The 23,600-nt window shown below is 40.1% G+C and overlaps 2 protein-coding genes across 4 annotated transcripts in view; one reads left to right on the plus strand and one right to left on the minus strand.

Moving 5' to 3' along the window:
• LOC119479332 (cadherin-related family member 1) overlaps nucleotides 1–23,600 on the plus strand; it is a 121,294-nt gene that overhangs the window by 70,016 nt on the left and 27,678 nt on the right. The window lies entirely within an intron of this gene.
• Nucleotides 15,360–23,073, minus strand: chst3b (carbohydrate (chondroitin 6) sulfotransferase 3b). The gene is made up of 3 exons (XM_037754798.1): nucleotides 22,778–23,073; nucleotides 17,809–18,025; nucleotides 15,360–17,614 (listed from the first exon to the last, which is right to left on the minus strand). Exons 2-3 carry the CDS (start codon nucleotides 17,886–17,888, stop codon nucleotides 16,387–16,389), a joined length of 1,308 nt encoding a protein of 435 aa, XP_037610726.1. The 5' UTR covers nucleotides 17,889–18,025; nucleotides 22,778–23,073; the 3' UTR covers nucleotides 15,360–16,386.

The raw sequence follows: 23,600 nt of genomic DNA on the forward strand, positions 1-23,600 counted from the left end.
TTTCCAATATCAATATAAAATCATGTGGCAAATATATGCAAAATCACATTTAAAATATGCAGTTATTGTGTTCCACTTTTTTGCACTTTGTCTGACACATGTCCTCGAACATTTAAGCCAAAAACTTCAATAACATCCATGATAATCATCACGTTACAATTCCATTGAAAGTCAAGAAACGTTAATATTAAATCATCACCCAAAACATGTACTGTATAAATCAGTATTAAAGGGAATTTTCATTAATAAACAAAGACCAAATGAAAAAGAAAAATATCTTTATCCTGTTATACAAAGGTGCTTGAATGCAATCTTATTTTTAGCTGAACATTTAAGACAAAACTTACAATTCTAATGGAAGTCAATAAACGGTATTATTTAATTATCACCTCCCAATAAACCCCAAAAATGTTCTGTACAAATTAGTATTATGGGAATTTTCATTAATAAAAGGAAAAGAATATATATTTTCTCATATATAAAGGTATTTGAATGCAATCTTAACTTTAGCTGAACATTTGAGTGACAATGGACAATGGGAGATAATGGTTAGATTGAGAATTCAGTGCTGTAAATATGAACACAGTGTGATATGCACAGGAGGATGATGGGAAGTTATCTCGTGCTCTTCCTCTATCGGTCCACAAGCAGCAGAGTGGAAATCTCACCCAGATATGAAGGGATATCTCTCCTGATTAAAAGCCATATTAACTTTTCATAACCTAATGTTCTCAAATGAAGTTTTCTAAAAAAACGAATGCCCGCAAACGACTTCTCGCTCTTTTTTGTCACACTTGGCTGGAATACATTATCCCTAATATTAGGAGAGAACATACCTGTAACAGGTTAATGACCTCACACTTTCCACACCATTTCACTTAGCGGGCCATAGCCAGGAAAAGCTAAACGCTTCACTCCCAGTTCACTAAATTATGAATTAGCCAAAAGGTGAGGCGATTAAAGATTCAACATTTTACGGTTCGACCAATAGACGGCCTCCTCGTTGAGCTTGGGTGGCGATATCTTCAACCATTAGCTGAAAACTGTCTTGATATCCATTACGGAGGGCATAAATATTGGAAGAGGAGCACAAATAATCCAGAAATTACCAATCAAAGTGTTTGCAACCTCGGAGAGAAATTACTATCTGTAATATAAATAAAATCAACCGCACAATCTTCATCTATATATATTAATAAATGAATAACACATTGGAAAGCATTGAATCATGGGGATTTAAAATTGAATAGAGGAAATATTTCAACAGCTGTCATTTTTATTTTGATAAATATTATTTTTTCTTAACAGATTACCTTAAATTTAAGTGTAAATTTCAAACGCTGGTGTTTTCAAACCATCCAAACGCTTGCAGTACAGTCGCCTCGGCGTGTCACACTTCTTCAGCCGTACCCGCTCCGTAACGAGTGCTGACAGGTCACATGGCACAAACTGTGATGTCTGAATAATTTGAACAAATGCTAAATCATTGCAAAGCAGCCAGAGAGATCAGCGACGTGAACGTGAAGTGTTTGCGCTTCCCCAAGGCTCAGTGGCATCTGTTCTACATGTGTGCAGCAACAACATCCATGTTTCACCAATTAATTGTGCTTGTATTAGAGTAAATATTTGACTTTGAAGCGCTAAAGCGTTAATTGGGGGGTCCCTTTCTTGCAAAGAAGCCTATGCGTTTATATTCCACAGCAAAATGTCATTTTTATTTATTTATTTATATTTTAGATTATTTATTTATTTATTTTTTGGGCCTTTTTGCCTTTTATTAGTTATACAGGATATAGACTGGAAAGGGATTAGAGGGGGACGAACTACAGCAAAGGGCCTTGACCTCTGACCTCAAGATATGTGAATGAAAATGGGTTCTATGGGTACCCACGAGTCTCCCCTTTACAGACATGCCCACTTTATGATAATCACATGCAATTTTGTGCAAAAACCAAGCAGTTTTTTTTAATGCAGTATAAATGTGTTATTTTCGCCTATTGTAAAATGGTGTTTTTGAATATTTCTGCATACTGGGGTCCCTAAACAGTCTTGGAATTACATAAATTGGGTATCACTGTAAAGCTGAGACTCTTGTGGATCCAATGAGCTCAACTGTATTCACGTGTGATGACGTTAGTCCCCATAGTAGCCATTTCATTGTAGTGAGACCGCTTTTTAAAACTTGACGTCACTGTATAAAATGACCTGTGGTGACCTCTAGGATAATCACAGCTTCATGAAACTTTACAGCCACAAACTAGAGACCTAGAGCATTCAGAGGATGGATGGCTTTCCTAGGTAGGTTGACAATAAGAATGGTTTCTGAGCAGTTTCCAGAACAGAAGTGCTCGCCATCCAATCGTCAAAAAAATACAATTCTGGCAGAAATCTCCAAATGTCAAAAGTTTTTGATACAAAATCACAGCATGGCTTTTTCTTTTGTGTTCTTCAAGGTCCTGGTGTCTTAATGTGGTGTTTTTGAGGGATTATCGATGATATTTATCAATTCTCGAGTGGTGAAAAAATGGTTGAATTTAGCACCAAATCTGTGTAACAACTAGTATCAACCCAAATATTGCTGCAGCAACTTATCAGACACAATATAGCATGGGAATGGCCATCATATAGTTCTATCATAATGTTTTTATCCCTTTTACACTATAACAATTTATTTTAATTAATTAATTAATTCATGTTTATTTCTGATTTATGACTAGAACAACTTGAAACACAGTGTCGATATATTGCTGACCTGCTATCTCCCCCTAAAGACCCTCTGTGCCGCCCATAAAATAAACAAAATGTCTAAGTGGGTTTCAGAGGGTTAATGGGAAATTCCTAAAATTCTTATTTAATATCAATGATTTTGAACTTGTAGCCGTAGCCTACATTTCAGAATCTCAATTTTCCTTTTTGTCAACCCCAGTCTTGGAGTCTTGTTTCTAAAAAAAAAAGTGTTTGTCCTGAGCACAAATCAGCAGAATAAGACAGGCTGATGGCTCTCCTTAATTCTGTAAATTGGAGGGTTGTGAGTCCAATTACGGTCTGTTGGTTCAGCTCGAGGCCACCAGGGAGAGCTCTGCTTGTTTCTCACAGAGTCACTGGAACAAACCACTCCAACCGCCTCAGCTCTGAAAAGGAAAGTTAATCACTAATTACACTTTTTTTTTTAGTGGCTTTGTTGATGTACAGCACTGTAAAAGAGGTATTTTGTGACAATAATCAGGTTGAGGTTGTGACTATCACTAAAATGTCATCCTGGATTCATTAGGAGAGGATACAGATTCTGATATTTCTTCCTATAATTATGATTGCTGTTGTATTTTCACAATTTGGGACTCTTTTTAACCAGGCAAAGGAATTATGTACATGACACCTCTGCAGGATGTGAGGTTGTTGGGGTCTGTTGCTCCTACTGGCCATTAACTGGGGATTAGTGCTGGTGGGGCACACATGCCTTTGAAGAGGTAATTCCTCACACTTCCTTGCTATAGAAAATCAGGAAGCAATCATAGAAGAAACTATGCAGATGGTCCAGACAGGGAAGCCCGTGATCATTTTTCCTCTTAAGTCACAATTAAGACTCTGAGTCGCTGCTGCCATTGTGAAAACGTAGCACATCAGAAAATTCAAAGAGACATCAGAGTTAGATCCCCGGCCCGTCACGCAATCATGCTTAAAAGTGAACTTTTTTTTTTTTTGTAATTGTAAACAGTGTTTACAAGCTTGTGTAACCCATCGTAGTCAGAGTTTCCCATATATCTGTCAACACTATATATCCAAGCATGTGCAAGGCTGTTAGACTGTAAAAGCTGTCGGAGGGGAGATCATCATGATGTGACATAGAGAGACATTAAGAATATATGTTAGTGAGAGTGATGACTTGGCATGAATCATTGCAGTGTGGCTGGAAAAAATAGAAAGTTATTAGTGCTGTATGTTGGAGCACATTGACCTCTACAGGGACAAAATGTTACAAGATAAATATCTCCAGTGGGAATCCAGGATTCTGCTGATATTAAAGGTGACATATCATGCTCATTTCCAGGTTCATACTTATATTTGGTTAACATGTTTACACGCTTTAATGTTAAAAAAAACACACTTTTTTTCTCATACTGTCTGTATGAATAACCTGTATTCACCCTCTGTCTGAAACGCTCCATTTTAGCGCCTGTCTCTTTAAAACCCCCTCCCAAAAAAGACCAATCACATCATTTATGATCTCGGTAGCCCACAAAAACTGACTGGGTTGTCTTTTTTTCACAGTTTGGTTGATAGATACTCCAGATTAGGGGTGGGCGATGTATCGAATATACTATATGTATTGCGGCTTGTTCTACACGGGATGTAGTAAATGACTGTATCGGCAAAATCAAGTACAAATATCAATTGTTGAGTAATTTTCTAAGCCGCCGGCACAAGTGGCGTATCACTTCACCCGCAGCTCTCCTTGGTGAGTGTGTATGACGTATGAGCATGTATGGGGCGTGTGTTTTTGTATCTGAAGGAGAAGCAGGGAACAGGGAAAGAGCCTGGAGAGAGCGGAAGAAGTGGAGCGACCAAAGTGAGTTTATACGTGTCGGAAACGGTAATGGAAGATGCCCGCCCTCACTTCGAAAAATTCGGTCAATCCAGCCCCCACGTTGTTTTGCGGTACGTGTATATAGTAGGTATTACGGTAAGAGCGTGTAAGAACTGGCTTCAAAATACACGTGATCTTCCGGTGAATGTGTTAGGCAATTTCACATAAATTCAATAAATCAGTCTGTCAGTCTGTTGCACTGCCTGCAAACTCTACTTCGGAGAAAAATGTAATTTCAATTGTGTGAATAATTAGTTAAACTTAATAATATGCATTTCCAAAGACCAATCTGACTTCAATATGACAGTGCACCATATTAGTTTGCTAGAATGATCACGCTGCTATGATCGTACGCATCAAAGGGTTAAATCAAAATGTTATTTTAGAGAAAGTATGAAAATATCAAGATATATATATCGTATATCGCGATATAGCCTAGAAATATTGAGATATTATTTATAAACCATATCGCCCAGCCCTATGGCGGCTGTGTCTCAGAGGTAGAGCAGGTCGTCCACTAATCGGAAGGTCGGTGGTTCGATCACCTGCTCCTCCATTCACGTCTCGAAGTGTCCTTGAGCAAGATACTTAACCCCAAATTGCTCCCAACGGCTTTGCCATCAGTGTGTGAATGAGTAGATTAGATCCTGATGGGCAGGTTGGCACCTTGTGTATGTACCTCAGTGTATGAATGTCTGTGTGAATGGGTGAATGCTGACATGTAGTGTAAAGCGCTTTGAGTGGGCGGGAGACTATAAAAGCACTGTATAAGTGCAAGTGAGTTTTTCATGATATGTCCCCTTTAACTTCTCAAACAGAGGAAAGTCATCTGTGTGTTATATTTTAAGTTCCTCACAGTGGTTACCAAGTGTTTTGTGTGTCCTGTACAACTGCAGTTTTTACACGTTTATCTTGGGTTTCCTCCGGAGGTCTCTCTGGTAAATTGTTAGCATGTCGTCCAAGCCAACCGTACAGTGTTGTATATAGCACTGGGGGTTTGTTCACTCTTTAAGAGCTGTTTCTGTATTTTAAATCACTGACTTTGTAAAAACCAGAGGCCACTTGGTTTTTACTTGCAAAGCTAAATTGAAGGTTGGAGTTGGAGATAACACTTGTATTTAAAGTTTGCACGTAAACTGGGAGTTTTTTAAGGCAGTTTTAAGGGCTGCATGTTGTGCTGTGGGGCTCACAGTGGGTGTTTACTCCAAACACAAACATGTGAATTATCTCTTTTATACGGTGTAATTCTGCCTTTACAGACTTCCCTTTGATTTCTCCAAGTGAGGAGTCTGTAAAGGCAGTCACTTGGCCCATATTATGTATGGTTTCTCTTTGTTTTGATCACGCCCTTTTTAAAAATGTCGACTGTAAAACAGCAATATCGATCAATATCTCATCAGTCTTTGTATTTTCTGGTTGTTTGTCTGCTGTGTGCTTCCTAAAAACTCAAATTAACGCTAATAAAGTAACTCAGAAAGAGACGTAGCCAAGACAACCCCTTTATAAAACAAAACAGACAAGAGAGGAAATGTTAAATGTTTATACAGCAGAACATATTCAAAGTTTTATTAGCTGTTTTATTTGTTTTCATACAGAAACCATCAAGTGTTTCTCTTTCTATCACTATACTTACTGTACATATTATATATTATTTTATCTAGGTCCTTTAATGTAATGTATGAACCCTTTACTGTGTTTATACATGAATTATTACATACCAGTGTTTGCCAAGTTACTCAGGAAGTGTAATAATTAAAAATGACATATTAGTCAGTCCTTTAAAAAGTAATGATATTACTTTACTTATTACTTTGTATCAAAAGTAATTAATTACGTTACTAAACGGCACAAAAAGAAAAAATTGCGTTCTGGTAACACAGCGTTACTTGGATTAATAACTGTAATATAATTACTGTATTGGTAATTTTAATCCCTTACACTACTCACTACTGGGGAAAGTAATAATATTACAGTAACACGTTACTGTCCAACACTGTTAGATAATATATATATATATACTGTTTATAGATTTTCTTATTTATTTATGTCTTAATTATCTCTAGAATCTGCATGCAAGTGAGTTAGATTGAAAATCAGATTAGAATGAAAGTAATTACTTCAGCACAATAAAATATAACATTGGTAAAGTTACATTACAGATAAAAGGATAACTGTGAGATACCATATTTAACTTGATGATGAAGATGTCCAGACACGATGAATCCACACTAAAGGGAGGCATTGTGTTGTGTAAATTCAACCCAGCAAAATCTGTGCAATTAATTCAAGAATAAAAATAATTTATATACTGTAATTACATCTCACCTGCTCTCAGTGTACACCTACTGATTTGGGGAAAAATTCAGAACAACAGTCCAAAGTAACTGCCTATTACAGTATATCTAACACTTAATTAGAGGGCTTAAACCAGTTGTGGTCTGTTGGCTCAGCACCTGTACAGATGTGAAACCACAACAACAGTAAAGATTTTGGGTTGGTAAGTCATTGACTTCTGTGTTTGCGTGGAAATCAAACATTGCATCGATCACTACAATCACATGTTATGTTATTTTTCTTTTAGTCAAACATGAGCTGTGTGTCCCAGCTGGAGGGGCCCCGGGGCCACAGTCGATGCTCCCTCTGCTTCAAGCTGCTGCCGTCGGATTATCGGCCGCTGGGTTACACGTCAGCCGGCCAGAGATTTGATTAGCAGCATCTGTGGAAGAGAAAAGTCGAGGGCAAGCATGGGAACTGACTTGTGTGAGCGACCGGTCATTTACGAGGCATGCGAGAGGCCCTCGTACTCGTAGCCTCTGGGTACTGTCTGGTACCTTGTTTGTATTTGCCATTTAACCACAAATTTCAAAATGCATTGTATGAATTACATTTATTAATGTCAAAGCAAACTATAATACAATTTTAAAGAAGATTATTTGACAATTCTGTGCAGTGCATTTTGAGCTAATCCTCATTATGTAAAACCCAGATAAAGGTGACTCTAAGTCAGTGATTTTACCTCATCAACTGTACCAAATTCCCAAAATACAAGAAGCTACTGTAGGTGTTCAACTCCTGCCCCTGGAAAAGTAAAGAGAGGTGTGCCTCCCCCCTCAGACGGGCCTCCTTCCTGCACAAACTAACAAAGTACCAAGGTTGTTGAAAGAAGGGAAAGGAGAGTTGAGGCAGCTGTAGGTCAGGTGGTAGCAGAGTGAGTTAGCCGTGTTGCTTTGATCCCTTGCTTCGTAAAAGTGTCCTTGAGCAAGATGTGAAACCACAAATTGCTCCAGATGAGTGTTGAAAAATTTAAGATAAAAGCCAAATGTGCTGCGGTCAGACTGTGCTTAAAAATAAATGATGCTATCAGGTAGATTTCATTTAAAAGAATTTGAATTATTCTCTTTTTTTGTGGAACCCCAAATGAACCAACAACCTGGCCGCTCCTGAATCCAACGTGTATATTATTTCCTTAATTGTTCATACTTTAACACAAAAACATTCATTGTGAGTCATAAGAAAGGGAAGCACTTTCAGTCCAATCAACCAGTGTGCTCATCTGTCGTCAGGCATTAATGAAGGGTCTTGGCCTCACCACCTGTTCTGCATATTCTAGTGCCTCGCAGATGTTTTCGTAGCTGCAGGGGACGTCGCTCTGAGGCCAGCGGTTGCTATCCTGTGCGGTATGTGCGGCACCCGTCCAGTTTGCCCTACCTCTCTAATAATGATAATAATATACTCTGTTCTTTGTCTGAAAGTATGCACACCTGAATCTGTCCTCACCAGGACACGCAGGTGCACGGCAACAAAAAACACTTTTTACTGTCTTTGTACAGCAGTATGGTGGTAGAAAGATATCTGAGGGATTCTCAGGTTTGTCTCTTGTTGTTTCATATTTTTGTTTTATATGTGTCATATTCTATGAGAAAGCGTAGTATGCAAGTATTATTACTGTAAACCAGCTTGATTTATACCTAGACCTATTGTAGGTGCCCCTTTGGGAGTGGACATCATATTTTTGATAAGAATCTTGCAATAAGAGAAAATGAAATGACGCATTGGCCTCTTTTATATAAAACGTTTTACTCCAAGGGGAATTTTACCGGTACTTTATCTGCACCCACCAACCATACATGCATAAACCACTGCTTTGTGCGCTAGAAATAGAGCAGCTTTGTGTGCGAGAAATTGCCGGGGCAAAGGTATGAAAAATGTTCCCTTCCTGTTGCGCCAGTCAAAGAGGGCGAGCGGCCGCTGTGGAAAGGGCTGACTTGTCTTCACAGCTTTATACTGTAGTGTGTATTTAGAGGAGGCAGAGATAAAACAGAACAGGAAACCATGAAGAGTTTCATTGTTTGTCTGTTGTAAATCTCCATTTAAAGATCCATTGTTAGGATGGATTTTAATTTGATGTCTTGGAAATACCTACCCATATTTTAAGCCACACTGTAGGTGGTTTGATTTCTTGTCATCATCACTTACTAACTATTTAAAAAAACATCTTGAAAAGTGAAAGTTACCGACATTAAACTTGACAAATGCCCATATGATCCTCATTTTGTTCTTTTATGAGTTGCAGTGGCGTGGCACACTGGACAGGGGTGCGCTCAGTTATTTAAGCACCGTGGTTTGTGGTCAAATGTGGACATAAGTATATCATTAATATAGCGCGTAGCTCTATTTTTGTCACTGACCCATATTAAAATTATCACGGTATAATAGATATATAAAAAAAATCTATTTAATGTTTGCTATGGCAACTCCAACCCCACAACAGGGCGCCACAGTCTGTAATTATTGTTCAACTTCTACTGAAAATAAACCTGTCTCCGTTCCCCGGTTAGTGGTGCGCGATGCGCTTTGAGTGACACAAATGACTCTTTGTTTCTGTAGCGTCTCCTTTAAGAAGAAAACTTCAAAGTGAGCAGAAAGGTGGGAATGAAAAAGCCCACAATTTCGATTTTCCAAAAACATCTGCGGTTCAGTTTCTCCACCATCATTTCCTCCGTGTAAAAATGGATACTCGCCGTCTGCTTCCGGTGGTCACTCTGGTCCGCTGTGCAAACAAAATATTTCTGCATCTTTGTCGGGTCCTTTCATTTGCAGCATTCGTGCAGCAGCATCACATGGTTGGTGCTCACATGGCATCTGTTGCGTCAAAAAGGAAAAGGCCTGTCATTACACGGTTGAGTCTGGAGATCAATCCATAATTGGTAAATGCATCAGCACCGCATCTTATGGGAAATGAAGACGTTCCCTATTGATGCTTAATGTTTCCCATTAGCCACCCCTGCTCCTTCTGCCTCTTTTTTAGCCCTAAACTGTAATGCCTGTTTGATTGTGACTAATAGTGGCACTAGAAAGGCACTTACTCTGTATTTGGAGCAGAGCCAGCAGAGTGGGACAAATGGAGCGACCCATTCAGTAGTCCTAAATTTTTTTTAAGGACCTCTTTGCTCTGGCTTGGTGCTGACACAAAAGGAGGTATTGATGTGAGGAAAGACTGAAGCTTTGTGTTATGCCCACCAGAACTGGCTGAGGAAACGGCTCTTTCACGAACCTTAATTCAAAATGCAAACGGTGGCACATCTTGTACTCGAGAAACCTACAGTAAGCCTGTTTTAATTTGAGCTGTGCGGTGCTTTAGTGACACACAACACGGACATTTAAGAAGTGATGCCGTTGTGAATGTGATATAGGTATTTAAGCGAAGTTTGAAGGATGCAAAATACAAATTTTACTTGATTTTCTTTTAAAATCTGCAGTTCTCAGTCCTCACTCTTTTGTTGTCTATAACAGGGGCATGATGTTCAGGGCTCTGGTCAGCCTAAAACAAAGGAAAGAAACGAAGAGCACAAGAATGCGCATTGTAAATGTGTGTTTCTCTGGCATGGCAGAAATGAACTTTGTGGCTTGAATCGTCTCAGGAAGGAATGTCTGTCAGTCTGGATTTAGAATATGTGCATGATGAGTATATTCCCTCGTTGAAAGAAAAAAGAAGCGTTAAGTAAATATGGGAATGACACCTATTCACTGAGGTTAGGATCGGCACTTTGTCATCTTGTATTGTTTGCACCACCTGCTGACCTAACCTCAACTATTTACTTAAACTCTCCCCTTACCCACAAAGCCATTGTTTGTACGGCAGGGGGCTGGCTGCAACTAAATGTCATGCAAGATTGCTAAAACCATGAAACGTCTATGTTATTTCTAAACTAGAATAGATATCTAAATTTAGAGTAGGAGTAATGTTTTCTTGCGGGGCTGGGTAGAGGGGTTGGCACCACTGTACATAAACACTGAGCTCATAATCAAAATGATAAAGGGTGTTCCAGTGAAAACATGCAAACCAAGAGACAACCAAGTAGGGAAGTGAAGAATTAGGATTTGTTTGGGTAGAAATCCCCTGGTGTTTATCACATGCCTCCTGCCCTCTAGCAAAACAAAAATCTAGCTAACAAAATTCAAACACAAAGTAGTTGAAACAAGATGAAAAATGATTTTTAAATCCCCGGTCATATTATGCACCTATTTAACAATATATGCAAAAAACAAACTTCAAATTTTTTTTTAATATATATTTTAATAAATTCTGACTTTAAATCTCACAAATCATTGTTTTTGGTCACATGAGGTTCGCACAGGTTACTGTGGTAACGCGTCTCCAACCGGCAAGGAGGTTCTCAGGAAGTGATGACGTAAAACACTGCTCAGTGCGTCTGAAAAGATACACACTAATGTTCATACACACAAAAGTAGGTTGAACGATAGTACACTTATTGTGTATGTAGTGCATAGTATGTTATTTCGGGCAAAGCCATATATCTGAATGACATCAGCTGACAGGAAGTGAACATGGAGCCAAACTGTTGCCTAGCAATGCAATTCCGTTGACACAGTCCATCATGCTACATTCTAAGCCCGCCCACTTTTTAGCGGTCCAGTCAAATATGAAGGATTTGATTTAAATCCCACTTTTAACTGTACAAAGCTCAAATATTCCATTTCACTAAGGAATACTTATAGTACAGGAGCTAAAGACGCTCTAACTTCCGTTTCACTGGGACTTTAAGAAGTAGGATTTTCACTTTCATTGTTTTTAACGGCACATTTTAGGCAAACACATCAGAGAAAACGTCTAGACTTAATTGTATAAGGTTGAAAATTGGTTACTGCGTTTTTTTTCTTTACGCTATACCACAGTCATCACAATTATTGTTATTCTGTGTCTTTTATACATTTTAGTGGCTGTAATGGTCAGACAGCTTCAGCCTCTGACCACATCTCGAGGGAACTTTTCACATGTTTTGCTAAATCTAAATCCAGAGAAAATGGGCATCCATTTCCGTTCTGGCTTAGTATATTTTGGCGCGGTCAGCCTCAATGGAGCACGTTATGTTTCATGGCACAAAGAAATTTCAAAAGTCTTCTGTGACACAGCACGATGAAACAGTCACTGACTTCCCCCTGAAAGATGAATGGACACATAGATGAGGATAAAAGATGGCAGGGGGTGTTAGTGTTATTTGTGTATGAGAAAAACGGGTGCTCATACTCATTTCTGCACTGCTTTTATAAAGTATGTTGACGCTAAACACATCAGTGCAGCCGGGGCAGGGAAACCAAACCGCATCAGATCTTTTGATGTATATGGGTTGTATGTTAAGAAAAATAACAGCACTCATAAATCCCCAGGTTGCCATATCCTGTTTCAAAATTAAAAAAAATGTCTGGCTGTATTAACAGCGAGACAGTTCCTGTGACATTTGATCCGGTGTCAATAAATGCCTGCGAAAAACAGGTTTTATTGCCAGCATTTTTATTTGAAGCAGCATGATATTGGACTAGAAGTGCTTCCTATGCAAAGTTCTCCACAGAGCTGCTTTAGGCAACTTCTGCTGATACACTGGAAAACTGCCCCTATGGATTTTATGTATAGTTGTGAAATGGTCAAAGATGAGAGAAAACTCAATAATAGTGACATTGCCAATGCGCCAGTTTTATATGACAGATGAAAACTGCTTAATTTGTCTCCTCATCACTCATCAGTGAGTTTTGTGCATTGGAATTCTGCGCCCACACCTCGCACATTATCACATGCAACAACCTGAGTTTTATGAATTGCATTCCTCAGTGTGAGATTATTTACTGCGTGTTTAGATTTATGTCTCCTCCTCAACCATCATTATCGCCTGCAACACCACAAGTTTTATGCGTAGCTCTGAGACACGTCTGAATTGACTCAATTGTGTGTCTGTTCATCACATCTTTACAGCAAGGTATCATTTAGATACTCTGCTCGGGCTGTTTTGCATATTTTAAAACCCCTCATGGTTGATGTGGCAGGGCACCATATAACCGAGTGGGAGGGTGGGGTTACCTAAATGCCCTCGTTTTACTGCAGAGGGGGGGTGAAAAGGCTTTAACTCAGCAGAAAGTGGTTATTCTATATTTGCTCCAACCATACAGTTACTCCACCCTCCACACGTCCCACATAAAGCTACTCCAATATAAGAGTTTATGAATGCTGAACCTCTTCTCATTAGACTCTTCAGAAGCTGCAGACCTGGGAACACTTTTTATTAAAATAGAACAACCAGCCCAAACTAACCAGATAATGATCTGTTGATAGGAGTGAATGTGCTTCGAGTGCTCTGATGTGGCTTTGCTTAGCAATGTGTGACAGCTCAGATGAGCGAATTAATAAATATTTAAAGAAAAGAAGTCACTTTTTTGTGTAAAAGAGAATGACTGAGGCAGAAAGATTGTATAAACGACTGCCTCCCTGCGTTTCTGTAAGCGGGTGGGGTCAGGTGGACCAAAATGACTCGGACCACATTATATGTAAAGTTGGTAATTACTAGGTTTAGAGACTTAAATAGACGGGCCCACAGTGGTAAACACACTGGAAGTCAAGGCAGCTGCCTCCAGTATACTTCCTTCGTGCCTCCTCAGGGACAAACTAGTCAGTGTGCAGGAAGCTTAAATATTTGGTTTAGATGGAACCAAAGAAAAAACAGACACACTTCAATTAACCACCAAAACAGGAACTGCTTCAGATACACAACTAAAACTATTAAACTGTTAATGTTTCTTTTTGTATGTTTGTTTGTTTTTTGTACAAAACAGCTCAGCAAACTCTTGAATGCACACAAATAATCGTGCCTTCAAATGAAACTCGTGAGCTCGTGTTTACAATATGGGAAGTCGTGTACACGATATGCTTGGCGTTCAAGTGGTTAAGTCGTGAGAGCACTGCTGCTAAGCAACAGCAATATTAATGTTACTGTCGGCGTCTAGAAGCTACAGAGGCTAAGAATTTACCAAGTTAGCAAGTGGGTAACAAAATGCTGTAAATGCAAAGGCATAAAGACAGAGGGAAAAGATGAGGCCGATGGGAATATCAACATTTTCCTCAGACCTATTTTAAAATTACAAAGAAAAACAATATACGACTAAAATTACAATATATGAACTTATTATGCACCGAAAAATTTACTTCTATGATCTCCGCCACTTCTGATATATCAACAAACACGTCACAAGTCATGAACTCAGAGCTTTCAGAAACTTTCCAGGTCGTGGAAACCACAAGAGTGGGGCGTTCATATGGACTCTTCTCGTGAACACGGTAAACACGACCCCATTTGAAGGCACCATTAATGTAAACCACATCCCCTTTACACCTTTAAATGCATTTTGGGTGATCGGATTGCAATCGGATAGTGCTTGACCACATGAAAGTACAGGTGTAAATGCACCCAAAACGCATTGAGGACAGATTGCGATCGACCAGCCAAACCACCTCCGGAGGTGGTCAGTGACGCATTCTGACCACATTGAATAAAAGTGTAAATGCAATTGTGATTTCAATCCACACACAACAACTACGTGGGCAGAAATACGTAATGCCAGGGCGGTCCCCAGTACCAATTTCTTTGGGCACCAGATCTTCGGTGGCAAATATTCTAAGCTTCAGACGGGTGTGTCCCAGCGCTCCTCTGGTTACTGGACCGCCATGACCAGAGAGATCACCACTGCCTCTCTGGCAATAACCAGCTGCAAGCCTGTGCACAATGCAGCCTTCCTCTCAGCTTTTTCAGACTGAAAATTTAAATTTGGGGCACACATTCATGTCCCTCTCAGGATAAATAATAACTTCTGATCTTGTGCGAACATCCGGTCAAAATTTCAATTAGTCCAATACTTTAATAAACAACATTAGACCTGCACCACTGTGCCAAAGTACAGCCTCACAGAGCTGCTAGCGTGGCTGTAGACTTTTAGTCTTGTTTGAGACTGTGTCAGGGAAGTGTTGATTGAACTGTGACTTCGTAGTGTTGTTAACCAATAATCTGTGAAGGGTCTTTCAGTGTTGGTGAGTTTGCTTGTGCCCACCGTTCCTCTTTTACTAATGTCTGTGTTTGCATCGGAAAAGACAGGCTTTAGTTACAAGCAGACCCCCACTGACACTGATTGAAGTGGGATACTCCATTAGAAGCTTTACGAAGGTAGAATTTATTGCAGGTGAGCTGTTTACTTTTTATTGACAGATTTATTGACCTTTTATTTTATACCACATGGGTATTTTGCATTGATCTGCCACATCTGCTTCCTTGCATGGTTAACCTCTGTGATGATTAAACAAATATGAAACTGACAAAGATAATGAAATGGGGAAGTTGTGCTCATGTCAGTTGATGTGAAACTCAGACAAGTTAACTAAAATGACAGTTTTGCCACAGTTACGGATGCAGGCCAAAAGGGAGATGCTTTACAGTTAATGTAAAAGAAGGTTTATTGTTACAAACAAAATGCCAAAGGAACAGACTGGAACATCAGCAAACAGTCTGGCAAGTCAGCGTATCAGGGCCTCTTTTTATCACCAGCCAAGAGACTTGTGTCAACAGACAGACCTGCCGACAAACCTCGCACAATCCTGCAAACCAGCTGCAGTTGGAATGTTTGCATACAGTGGCCGTGTATACATCTGTTTTAACAGTATGGGGTCTTTACAATCCCGAGGACAAGTTCGAAACAACGTTTGGCCAATTACAAACATGCATGTACAGCAAACTACAGTATATGTGTGCAAGAAAAGTACCCCTGCTGGGGGGGATTACAACCTGTGGAGCACATTCAGAGCTGGAGTCATTATCACTTTTAGCAAAGAAGACATAAATAAATCAGCATGGGACATTACTTCTAAATCTCATGCGTAGAAATTACCTGACAAAACATTTACATTTCTTCTTCCTGCCATAAGCATTGCTATACAAAGCAATTCATTGATTTGGCTTTGCATAGACATTTCGTTTCAAGTTTCTTTGGCGTAAAAGCAGCCTACTGTAAGTCGCTGAACAAAAATAACTAACGGAGGTTCCTGGAAGTGTTTGAAACAGTTCATTCTTGTTCACAAACCCAAAGCTATCTCCCTCAGGGACTTTCTTATTTTCTAAGAAGTTAAATTTGGACAGGATTGCAGGACAAGCCAATGATACAGTTTGGACAGAGAAGATAGTCCGGAGTGCAAAAACAAAGATAGCTTCCTATTTTCACCATACGTGAAGTCTCAATATACACCCTTGCATCAATAGTTAAAAGCTTTATAATTAATTTTCCGCTCAACAATACATTTTCTTCATCAAACTATTTTAAATAGTAAAAAACTTTAAATAGCACACACTCAGAAAATATAAAGCTCTCTGTATCAGGATAAATTACCCTAATAAATATCAGTCATTCCAGAGTTTTCCATATAGCTGTTTTTTCCTGCTTCAGGGTTCAGAGTTCACGTCTGTCAAAGTCTATACAAAGTTGAACACTTTGTCCTCAATCAGACTGATAGACTTATCAGTCAGCATTTCTTCGCTGGTAACAATTTTATACCCGAAAAGCTTCAACGTTCGTCCACAAACTCTCTGTACAACCTGAGCTATTTTGAACGGTAAGCGGAACCGCCACTTCTCTACTTGTTCGGAGGAGTTTTTCTGTGTGGAGTAAACTCCGCTGGTCTCCTTGGAGGCCTGGGTGTTCTTCAGGATCCAGGATTTCACTTGTGGAGTGAACGGGATTCCAGTGAACTTGTACATCTCCGTCGCCTTCCTCATGGGGAACCGGGCGATGTCCTCGTACCGCACCAGCATGTAGCGCCTGCGCAGCCAAGGTGGCTGCCTGAGGCCGATCTCCGCTGACATCCTGATGTTGTCACAGTTCCCTTTCAGCTTTCTCACTTCATAGTCATCAATGGGCACATCCCCATCCGCAGCCCACTGCTTCCAGTTCTTGTATTTGGCTTCAAAGGCCACCATGCGCGAGGCTAGTACCGCCCGAGGATCCCGAACCAGCTGAATGAACTTCACGTCGAGGCGCGGGTCCTCAGCCAGAGGACGGAGGTTTTCCAGCTGGCGCACCCTCACTGACTTGATGGCCCTGTGATCCTTTTGGAGGCAGGACTGAGACGCCATGGTCAGGTTCAGGGGCCCACAGCGTCTGGTCCTGCAGCGATAAGGCTCAAAGACCCCTTTGATGACGGGGCTGCAGACTGACTCCTCGCACAGAGAGCTGCTGGACTCCCTGCGGAAGAGGCCGGCGGTGATGTGGTCCACCGGGAGGGGTTCAATGAAGCTCTCCAGCAGGGAGAAGTCGCACAGGAGGAGCTGCTGGAGCACTTCGCGGTACGCCTTGGCTGCCGCCGTGGCGTTGGTGCCGCCGGTCTCCAGTGTCAGCATCTTCTCCACGTGCCACAGCGGCTCAAACAGGTAAAACATGTTGTCGCCCTGCTGGTTGAAGAACTCGCCCACGAACGAGGAGCCCGTCCTGGTGGTGGCTAACAGGAGGATGTGTTTCCTGCCCCTCGTCGCCACCTGCTGGTGCTGGCTGTAGTTCTCCAGGCGCCGCTTCATTAGCATGAAGGCCGAGTCCACCTTACTGAGTGAGGTTACGGAACCATTGTGCTTCAGCAGTATGTGGGAGACACCACTGGGCTGTAGCGGGGTCTGGGGGGTCTGCTTTAAGGCGAGCTTATCTGACACCCTGAAAGTGTGAGAGGAATCACAGAGTTATATTCTTTCATACGAAGAAGTCATAGCTGTGTTATTTAACTCAACATTTGCAGCAACTTTGTGTTGCTGAAGGGGTTTTTATCAAATATCTGTTTAAAGCTTGGACGAGATAAACACGCACGAACCTGCTGGGAATCACTCCATTGATCGCTGAAATGGACTTACCTTGAGATAATGTTGTTTTCCTTCTCAATGATAACAAGTACCACAAAAAAGACGATGGATATTGTGTATTTGATCCTCATTCTTGGATGTAGCTGTGCCTGGATATGCTATTACAGACTGCTTCTTAATGGGTTCTGCCAATCTTGCAATGTCTCCAGTCGCCTTCTTAAAGAGCCTTCCAGTTATTTGTATTCCCCGTTGTAGGTGATGTTTCATCCTGTAAATGAAACGAACATCAACCTGTCAGTTACACATTTTGCACATTTGAGCACGGCGGAGAGTAAACCTACTTTGGTCTCAATTCTTTCTGTCGAAACACATCAAGGTATTTGTTTTAACCACTCATAGAAAATGGGGAAGTTGACAGTCTATTGCTGCATATATAAAACTGCACTGTGATGCTGACTCAGAGTAGTGGTCATACAGAGCACTTCTCTTTCCCATGCCTCTTTTCTTTCTATATTTTTTATTCGTTCGCAACACTACTGTGCTGTGTTCTGCAAAAACCAACAATGGAGGCATTTACTCAGAGACAAAAATAATCATATCTTGAGAGGGTAAGAATAGAAAATAGCTGAGTGTTTTAGACCGAAATCTATGCCAGTTCTTCCTACGAGGAAGTCCTTGTTATCTTGAAGTGCACCAGTGCATTTCAGGAACATGCCCGCCCACCCTGCAAGACAGAAGGCTGGTGTGCATATAAAAGCTGCGTTTATGAGTCAGCCTTTGTAGAAGCAATTGCGAGAAATAAAATCAAGTGAGACACTGCATTTAAGCACAATTTTGTAATTAAACTGTTAATTCCACAACTGCAAAACTGCTTGCTTAAAAAACTCAGGGTTAGAGTGATAATCTGACCTCCCACTGATAGTTAGCAGAGCAGCGTGGCCCAAACTGCCAGCTGCCGCTTCATGTCAACACCGGGAGGAGATCTTTTCAACAGAGGCCGTCAGTGACATGGGGCTTCTGGTACAGTAGACCATCTGGCGGCGGGCTTCCCCATATTATGTCTTTGTGCCTCTAAAACACTGATTGGACACACGTCCAAGCGTTGAGAGGTATAAGTGCACAGTGCTGAAATTGAAGGGGAAAACCTGCTTGTCATGGAGCCATAAATTGCAGCTCTCTGAGCCTGCGGGACGTTCAGTTCTTGTTACTCTGCAGAGGGCAGGCAGTAGGGAGTCAAATGAAGATAAGGGTGGATTTAATGATGCCTGTGTGTATTTGGGAATGTCCTGCACATTTTTGAAAGATTGATATTTTAAGATAATGGCAGCTTGGCTCAGATCCCTGACTAATCTTCGGATTTTAGCATAATCCTGCCTTACCTCGTCTGCCAGAGAAAGGGTCAATAACACTGCAAGACTAAATGAGACACCCTGAGGAAATTGGCATTGCGTCAGCGTGATGTGTGCCCACAAAAATGCCAACGTTAGAAATTTAGAATAATTTAAAGTAAGCACACAGAAGGTGTACAGTCAGTCTTTTTAAAATCCTGAATCAGACGTCTGGGTTTGTGAAAACATTTGTTTACTGGATCCGTCAGGTGCTAAGCACAGACTCCTGAGTGTGTCCATGATTGCAGGTCTAGCCTCGGGGGCCGACACATTAGTGAAACTGCTGCTATTAATCAGCAGAGCCACAACCAACAAACAGACCAACCTTCTCACTCGCTGACTACAGCAAGGTGGTCGTGTGTTTGACACGAAACAAGCAGCACTGTGTACAGTAGGAAGCCTGATACATGAGAGCATCGTTTTCTGAATCCTGATGAGCCCAAATGTCTTTGAGTTTCAACACGTCTGGAGGTCCAGTTCTCACATCCTGTTGCGACCTCTGTCCCGGGCCAGTGTCGAGCACAGAAGCCAGTCCAAACGACTGCAGTCTAAACACAGGGAATGGTTGGACACTGCCTGTGAAATTCTCTAGAGAGGGAATGAGAAGTTTACAGCTCCAATAGAGAGCACTGTTGACGTGGAACGGCGCGTAATGAAAAGGTGAACAGCTTGTGTACTGAGACACGTTTTTCACCGGGAGGAAAAATCAGCTCCGTCTTGCACCACCCTGCCGCATGCCACAACCACAAAAGGTCTCTTTACACAGGAGTGACTCTAAACCTCCTTTGGGCTGAGATGGCAGAACATAAACACCCAGGTCACTCACACGTCACGGGGTCAGTGACTAACCCCCAGATGTTACAAGGCATGTGGTACATGTCAGATAGTCAGCTGCACCACAGGAAATTACTCAGTCCTCAAGTCTTCAGTGGTCGTTTAACATTGTTTAAATACAGTTACAGTTTGTGTAAGTAAACCAACAGAGGATCTGAGTAAATTTACCGTTATAGAAACAGCATATTTGTTCAGCAGTTTATTTTCTACTTTGACTGTTCCTGAACAAATTTAGACAAACACAAAAAAGGATTTGGCTGAATGAATAACACGAGTGAACGAGTAAAGCTAGGGTGGGTAATGTATTATAGAATTTTTTTCAAATATATTTGTTGAAATTCTCTTTACATCCCGACAGTAATCAATAAATCAAGTGCTCTGACAAAAAGACAAAAGACAAAGACAAAAAATCCGGTATCTGTGGCCAGCCCTTTCTCCCAAAAATGACGTTCCCATACAACTAAACTGCATTCCCAATTACGTTTGGAAAGAAACTGATTTTGTCGCGGATTATGTTTGTCTTTGTCACTATAAAAAATAGTCCGCGGATGGCTGCAGCAAGTGATGTAGTACAACACGCAGAGCAGAGACGTAGTAAGCTAGTAGTTTATCGATCAACCGTTAAAGGACCAGTGTTGTAACATTTAGGGAGATCTGTTGGCAGAAATGGAATATAATATGAATAAGTATGTTTTGTAAGCTAACGAAAACACAACGATTCTTAGTGTCAGGTGATTATACACTAAAGAAAACATAGTTATGAATATTATATTTAATATCTGCTAATAGATCCCCCGGAATGTTACACACTGTTCCTTTAACATACATTTACAGTACTTGAATATGAATTCAAGCAGTTTTAGTTCTCTTCATATATGATTTAAAATAAACACAAAGAAAACCACATCAACAATTCATCACGAGAATAAGTGGTCTGAGGTTTTGTCATTTATATGGTAAATTAGATGTACACCAATTATCTCAGCTTATTGCATCTGCTGTGTTGAGTAAAAAAAAAAAAAAAAGAAAACACACATGAGCTGACATTGTTGAATATTCACAAACCACTGAGGCATATGACACTTTTGATCATCTGCTCATAACAAAACCGCCACTGCACCATTTATCATTTTGCTACAAATGCTTTTAATGGCTGCCTCTTGTTTAATGTAAATCTTATGTGAAGACAAATTAAACACCACCCAACCAAACTTACAATGCCTGAGATATACAGTAAGTGTACACTTTAGAGTTGTAAAAGTACACAGAATATCCCATTTCAGTCCCATTACAACAGGATTCTCTCTGTATTTAGGCGTGATAATTACAGGATGGTGTGTCTCCATATACAAAAATAACACACTAAAAAGTACAAAACTTTTGAAACCAACCATGTCATACTAGCTTGTTAATTTAAAACTAAATTTTGGCGAGGAAAAACTGGCATGGCCTTTTTCAAAGGGGCCCCTTGACCTCTGACCTCAAGATATGTGAATGAAAATGGGTTCTATGGGTACCCACGAGTCTCCCCTTTACAGACATGCCCACTTTATGATAATCACATGCAGTTTGGGGGCAAGTCATAGTCAAGTCAGCACACTGACACACTGACAGCTGTTGTTGCCTGTTGGGCTTCAGTTTGCCATGTTATGATTTGAGCATATTTTCTTATGCTAAATGTAGTACCTGCGAGGGTTTCTGGACAATATTTCTCATTGTTTTGTGTTGTTAATTGATTTCCAATAATAAATATATACATACATTTGCATAAAACAATCACATTTGCCCACTCCCATGTTGATAAGAGTATTAAATACTTGACAAATCTCCCATTAAGGTACATTTTGAACAGATAAAAAATGTGCGATTAATTTGAGATTAATCACGATTAAATATTTTTTATATATTGACAGCCCTAATATAAACATATCACCAACGTATAAGAAAAATGGGATGCATTGTTACTTTCAGGTCAAACATAAACATTCCCATCTGGGTATTTTATATATAAAGATGTTTCTTAATTTACTTTCCAGAAAATGTACAATTTAAAATCATGATATAAAGTGGATCAATATCACGATACAAATGACTAGTGCATTATTTTCTATCTATCTATATATGGAGTGTATTATAGCATGTGTATACCTCGGCCACTTGCCAAAGGAAAACCAGGTCGGCTGTGTTCAATCATTATCTATTTGTTTGGAAAGTTCAACTGAGGGTATATGTCTGTTTCAGTGAGAGTTATTGGGTGAGTTATTATCTGTAACATCAAAAAGAGGTTTTGACCAGCTCTTTCTTGTTTGGATCTCGCCTAAAAGGAGACAGGAGCATGGCCTGTAGGCAGCAGGTTTAATTAAGGTCGGAGTGTAGGTGAGATGAATGTTTGTTGATAGAATACTGTATGTTTGGGTCTATGTGGTCATGCTGCACAAGGAAAAAAAACAAAGTATGCATGCATGATATTACTATAAATCCAGAACACGCTGTTAATTCATAAACAGGTTGAACAGAAACCTCAGTGCATAAAAAGTCTGACTTCTTTAATGCAACAGCGGTTACGGTCCCTGGAGAGCATGCGCTGCATTCAAAGGTCAAAAGGGCAAAGCGGCCAAACTGAAGTCATGCTTTCTTAATAAGAAGACACTTAAAGAAAGACCACTTTTATGTCTGATATCAACAACAATGTTGTTTTTTTCCTTGTGTGGTCATCCGAGCTTAACCGTCCTCCCATGTGATATGCTATTATTAGTTTATAGCTTTTAGTTATTTATAAAGTATCTCCATATACCCACCATCATGATGAGCTGCGGCGTCTGAAGGCGTCCCGCTTCGGTTCATGCGTGAAGTCGATAAACCTTTCTTCAAAGAGCGTCTCCGGATAGAAATTAATTCCATTACTTCCCAAAAATACTTCACTTGTGTGACAAAAAACAATCCAATCCAAAAGAAGAAGAAGAAGAAGCAGTAGAACTAGTTTTAGTGAGTGAAACCTGTGGATCAGATGGACTCATGTTGGAGGAGTCTGCAGGTCAGGCTGCCCGGTCAACTGAATGACATGTGCAAGACAAGTATGTGCAACAGTTGAGACTCAGTGAATCACATGGGGGAAGTTTGGTCCAAAGGAGTGGAGCTTCAGACAGGAGGAGCACTGACACCACCCCTCACAGAGCCCAACTAGTCTGATAATAGATAGCAAACAAACTTTATACACATAAAACACATGATAATCAATGTTAGGGGCTTGTTACTGTCATATTTGTTGCTTTTATTTTGGCATATTTTATGTTTTTAATACTTATTGATGTAGTCACAAAAAAAACAAGAGGTAAGCACTCCACCTAGTGGAGAAATACACAATGTGCGTCTCAATTTATACACTGACCTGCATGTGGATAATTACAAAACACTTATAGATTGTGTATATAATGTGATTTTAATATGAGTTAAATTAAATATTAAAAAGCAAGTCATTTACTCAAGTAGGCTGCTATACTTGTAGGTTACTACATTTCCAAAGTAAATATAACCTACTTTTTACTCTACTACATTTAGTTGACAGCTGTATTTTGTTACTTTGCAGATTAAGATTTTACATATATGACATATTATTGACAT

Source organism: Sebastes umbrosus, chromosome 20 (genome assembly GCF_015220745.1).
Source record: "Sebastes umbrosus isolate fSebUmb1 chromosome 20, fSebUmb1.pri, whole genome shotgun sequence".
NCBI classification, from domain to species: domain Eukaryota; kingdom Metazoa; phylum Chordata; class Actinopteri; order Perciformes; family Sebastidae; genus Sebastes; species Sebastes umbrosus.